We start from the raw sequence: 4,979 nt of genomic DNA, 5'->3' as shown, positions 1-4,979 counted from the left end.
AGCTGTTAGCCACCCTTAATAAATCTAATCGCAACCCATGTTTGGGTCCCGACTCATAGATTGGGAATCCCTGGTCTAAAGCCACCAGGGACATAGCAGCCCCTTCCAGGAGCTGTGCAGAGCCAGGCAGGTAGGGAGCTTGCCTGAGCCCCAGGTCTCTGCTGTGCCACCGACAGCAGGGGCGGCAGTTTTCAAAAATGTTGGTGCCCAGAATGCCCAACACTCGCACCCCTCCCCAACTCATATGCCTGCCCCCACCTGCCTAAGGCCCTGAAAGGGAGCTTGGGTGGGAAGGGGTGGGAAAATGCCATCCCTATTGGGAGTGTGGGGCTTGGGGCAACTCTCCAGTTCCCCAGGCGTGGGGCCCAGGGCAACACCCCTGCCACTGGACCCGCCCCGGCCCCACTACACCCCTTCCACTAATCCTGTCCATGCCTCACCACTTCCTTTGCTGAAGGCCCCTCCCCTGAGCAATATGAGCTGGGGCGGAGTTATGGGGGCCCTGGCACAGGGTGGCAGCAGGGTTGTCCCTCCTTCCACACTCACCGCATTGGCAGGAGCTGGAGCAGTCCAGCAGCCTGTTCCACCCTGCTGCCCTCTCCCTGCCCGCCGCACTCTGCTTCTCCATGATGGTGAGAGCAGTGCCTGAAGACTCCACTGCCTTTCCCTCCCCAGCTGCAGGGACACATGCTGGCAGCTGAGGTACATGAGCAGCCAGGAGCCACTCTAACCCCAGCTGGGCCCCCCAGGGCATTTTAAATCATCCCAGGTTTGCAGGTGGGGCTGGAGGACATGCAGGGAAGCACACAGAGCAGCGGGTGGGCCGGGGTCACTGGGGACAGGGGTGGCAGGAAGTGAGTTTTCATGGAGCCCAGCCCCAGGCCAGGAATATTTCTGGCGCTGGGGCTCCACACGCACATATTACTCGTCACCTACGGCAAACACCGCTGACCAGAGCCACCCTGGTTCCTTTGCGATGAGGTTTTCAGTTGAAAACCAGATGCTTGTCAACCTCAGAACCTATCCAGCCCATGAAACTTTAAGAACACCAGACAAAGGTTTCAAAATGACCTGTGAGGTTGGTTGTCCAGCTAGGGGCACGGCAGAGCAGTCTGATTTCCAGAAGAGGCTGAAAGCGCCTGTCCCTGAAAACTAGAACTCTTTTGCAACGTTTAAAATTTGTCACCCAAATAATGAGGCACAGAACATCACTAGTTACTTTTTGAGAACTGAAGACGGGTGTTACAACCCCTCTTTAAATGCTGTACACCCCATCGTCTCGCATGCTGTTACCAGTTAGCACGACGCTTTTTAGTCTTTGCCAGAAAAAGCCTTCAGCGTGTGGATTCTTAGGCCACTCAAGAACAGAGCTCCTGCAGAGCCTTCTCTTCAGCCTGAGGTACTGGGAATGTTGCAGCACAGGCTCCAGCAGAATAAACACAATCACGTCTATATTCTCATCCATTAGCCTCTGCAGAGCTATGTAAAAAGCAGTTTTGAAGTTCCAGGTGTTTACATACCTTTTGGTTAGAACAAATATTGTCTTTCTGCTCTGATGGATGCTCTGTGCAAGGTTGTCAATAACAGCCCTTCCCAGCTCCCAGTCCCTTTCCTCCAAACAAAGCAGAATTCGTTTGTTGCCATTTTCCTCTAAATGAAGCTGTAGCTCATTTACAACCCAATCAGTAACTGATGTATCCTGAGTGTCATAGGCTATGTAAGCATCATAGAGAGCTTTGTCTGGGGCTGTAGACTTGTAGCCTTTTAATTTTGCCATACAAGAATGATAAGCATACCAGACATCCCAGTAAAATAAATGTTTGGTAACTGCTGTCATCATAATGCTTATAATTGTGAAGTAAGAGAGACAAAATAATGTTGCTGCAATATTATCCAGAACGCAAGCATGCATGTCAACCAAGATAATGCTATGTTGTCTTTGGTCCTCTGGGTTCATGCAAATAATATTTCTTGCTACGTGTGAGATTGGGGTTTTGGCTTTCTGAATCCACCTTATGAAGTTGCTGTTTTTGCAGGTGCAGTCAAATGGATTCCCTTTTAATTTTAAGACCTTCAAGTGTTGCATAATGCCTGATAAGAAAGTTGGCTGATTTAAGACTTCCAATTGGTTGTAACTCAAATCCAGGTACAGGAGGCTGCTGTTTCTCTCCAGCAATGTAAAGGCAATGCTGGAAATCTTGTTCTTCCGTAGCAGCAGAGTTTGGAGGGACTGTGTATAGTTGTACTGGATATCAACAGCCTTCAGTTTGTTCTCGTTTAAGTCAAGCAACTTCAGAGACTTAAAGTAGCTGAGATTTTCCCAGCTGATGACATGTAGTTTGTTGTTGTTTACATACAATTCAGTTAAGCTCTGAGGCAGATTTTGGAAAACCTTAGAGGGGATATTTCGAAGTCCGTTGCACGAGATGTCAAGATGTGTCAGCTTTTTCAGGTGCTTAAACAACTGTATGTAATTCGTTTCTCCATTTTTCCATAAGAGATCAAGACAGTTTCCTTTGAAGTCCAGCTTTTGAAGGGAGTCACTCCTTAGTTCAAATTTTGTTAGTGCGGAAATATCATTCCAGCTTAAGTTTAAAATTTTTAACTTCGGAAGGTTTTCAATAAATAGTAGTTGATGTGCAAAACCTGTCACTAGAAAATAGTGTTTGTTGTAGCTAAGATCCAGCACCTCTAGGCTAGGTAGTTCTTTAAATGCAGAGTAACTGGTGAAGTCCAGTTTATTAAATGAGAGATCTAAATATTTGAGATTGATCAAATGGACTAATTCAGTGCCATTAAAAGCCTGGCCAAGGGCATTTGATGACAAATTCAAACAAGCTATATCTCCAAGGCCCTCAAACTGATTTGGGTTAATGAAGAAGATATTGTTTGAACTCAGATCCAAGGCTTTCCCATATGAGGTACAAAGCTGTTTAAGGAAGTAATGTGATTGCTTTTTATTATCAGAATATATAGCAGGATGGTTGTCCCTTTTCTCATATGGTTTTAAAAAACCACTCTTTTCTGTTTGTGGGAATATTTTGTTTTCTTTCAAGTATATTTCTGTGAGGTTGGTAAAATTCCGGAAGACAGACATATCAACTCTTTTAATAAAATTTAGCCCAAGGTCAAGGATATTTAGTTTTCTAAGAGGAAACAGAGGTTCCAAGTGCAGTTTATCTAGTTCTTTGAAGACATAACCTTTAATATATAATCGTTTTAGAGATACTAGAGAAGAGAAGTTTGGTGCCAGAGTTAGGTACCTTGTATATGTTTGTTTTTGGTAGTTGAAAGATAGGTCAAGTTCCTCTAAGGAAGACAAATTCTGTAAGAATTCTCCTGTAGCTATTTCATTCTGTAAGAAGTTAGATGCAAGGTGCAGCACCTCCAGCTCTGGCATGTTCTGAAACCAAATGGCAGGGACACTTGTGAGTGACAAGCTGGATAGAACCAAAGTCTTTAATTTTTTAAGGTTCTGGAAAGCTAGAGGATGTATTTGAATGGCAGAGGTTCCAGTGCAGGGTTCACATGGAAAAGGGGTATGGAAGCATTTTGGACAGTTGCCACTTAAATCAAGAACTTTTAGATGAACTAGTTTCTTAAAATCATCTTGACCAATATTCTTTATCTTGTTATGACTCAAATAAAATTCTTGTAGTGACACCGGAAGTTTGGTTGGCACCCAGGTCAAGTTATTGTAGGAAAGTGATAAAACAGTCAAACCGGTAAGGGCTGAAAAAGCCCCATCTTGCACGCTGAAAGGTTTTTCACAGGCACTAGCAAAGTAACAGTTCTCATCCATATAGAGTTCCTTCAGTCTTGTGAGTCCTTGGAAGGTATTCTTCCCAATAGTAACAATTTTATTGGACTGTAGGCTTAGTGAAGTTATGCTAGGCGAAATCCCTGCTGGCACTTTGGTTAGCTGATTGCCATTAAGATATAATTCCTTTAAGTGTCTTAAGTTTGAAAAAGTTGCATCTACTATTTGTAAAGGTTTTGGAGAGAAATCAAAATTAGATTCTTTTGGCTTAACATGCCAATTCCAGTTTAATTTTAAAAATTTAAGTTCCTTAAAGTTGTTAAAATCCTTTTTGGATATCTCCTCAATCCAGTTGAAAGACAATATCAAGCCAGTAACATTTGCATATATTTCCTGAGGAACTGCTCTCAACTTTTGTTTACTGCAGTCAAGGAGAATTGAGGAGCTATTCTGTTTTGCTTTTATTTTACAAGGTAGATCCTTAGAAACCCATTGATGGTGAGTCGGGAGACCAAACTCAGTCTGAATAAGGAGGAGAAAGAAGAACAGGTTGTGGGTTGTGGTATCCATGTTTCCCTAATTAAAAAGAAAGCAGATTAATGGTCTGCATCTTACTGATGACAAATACTGTTCGTATACATATGTTTCACTTTACAAACTTAATATTTAAAATGTATGTCCAAATCACAGTATTAAAAGCAAAACATACTACAGGTATAGTGTACTGGTAATTTAGGATTATTATAAATATTGACCAGTAACATAACGGACCTGTCTACACTTAGAAAAAACTTTGAAATGGCCATGCTAATGGCCAAATCGAAGAATCCTAATGAGGCACTGAAATGAATATTCAGCGCCTCATTGGCATGCCACCGGCTTCGGCACTTCGAAAGTGCTGCATTTCACTCACGCGTGGCTCATCTACATTGGGATCCTTTTCGAAAGGACCCTGCAAACATTGAAATCCCCTTATTCCTACCAGCTGATGTTTCGATGTTTGCAGGGTCTTTTTGAAAAGGACCCCCATGTAGATGAGCTGCTCGCGAGCGAAACACAGCACTTTGAAAGTGCTGTGGTCAGTGGCATGCTAATGAGATGCTGAATATTCATTTCATTGCCCCATTAGTATTCTCTGAATGGCCATTAGCATGGCCATTTTGAAGTTTTTTCCAAGCGTAGACAAAGCCGTTGTTTACAACAGTCAAAAGTTCATTGC

At 43.3% G+C, this 4,979-nt stretch overlaps 1 protein-coding gene across 1 annotated transcript; it reads right to left on the bottom strand.

Moving 5' to 3' along the window:
- Positions 1-1,255: 1,255 nt before the first annotated feature.
- LOC142006848 (toll-like receptor 8) lies at positions 1,256-4,330 on the bottom strand. Its single transcript, XM_074983346.1, has one exon. It carries the CDS (start codon positions 4,328-4,330, stop codon positions 1,256-1,258), a length of 3,075 nt encoding a protein of 1,024 aa, XP_074839447.1.
- Between the last annotated feature and the right edge of the window lie 649 nt (positions 4,331-4,979).

The sequence above is a fragment of the Carettochelys insculpta genome, chromosome 1, assembly GCF_033958435.1.
Source record: "Carettochelys insculpta isolate YL-2023 chromosome 1, ASM3395843v1, whole genome shotgun sequence".
NCBI classification, from domain to species: domain Eukaryota; kingdom Metazoa; phylum Chordata; order Testudines; family Carettochelyidae; genus Carettochelys; species Carettochelys insculpta.
This window is presented reverse-complemented; position numbering and strand designations above follow the sequence as displayed.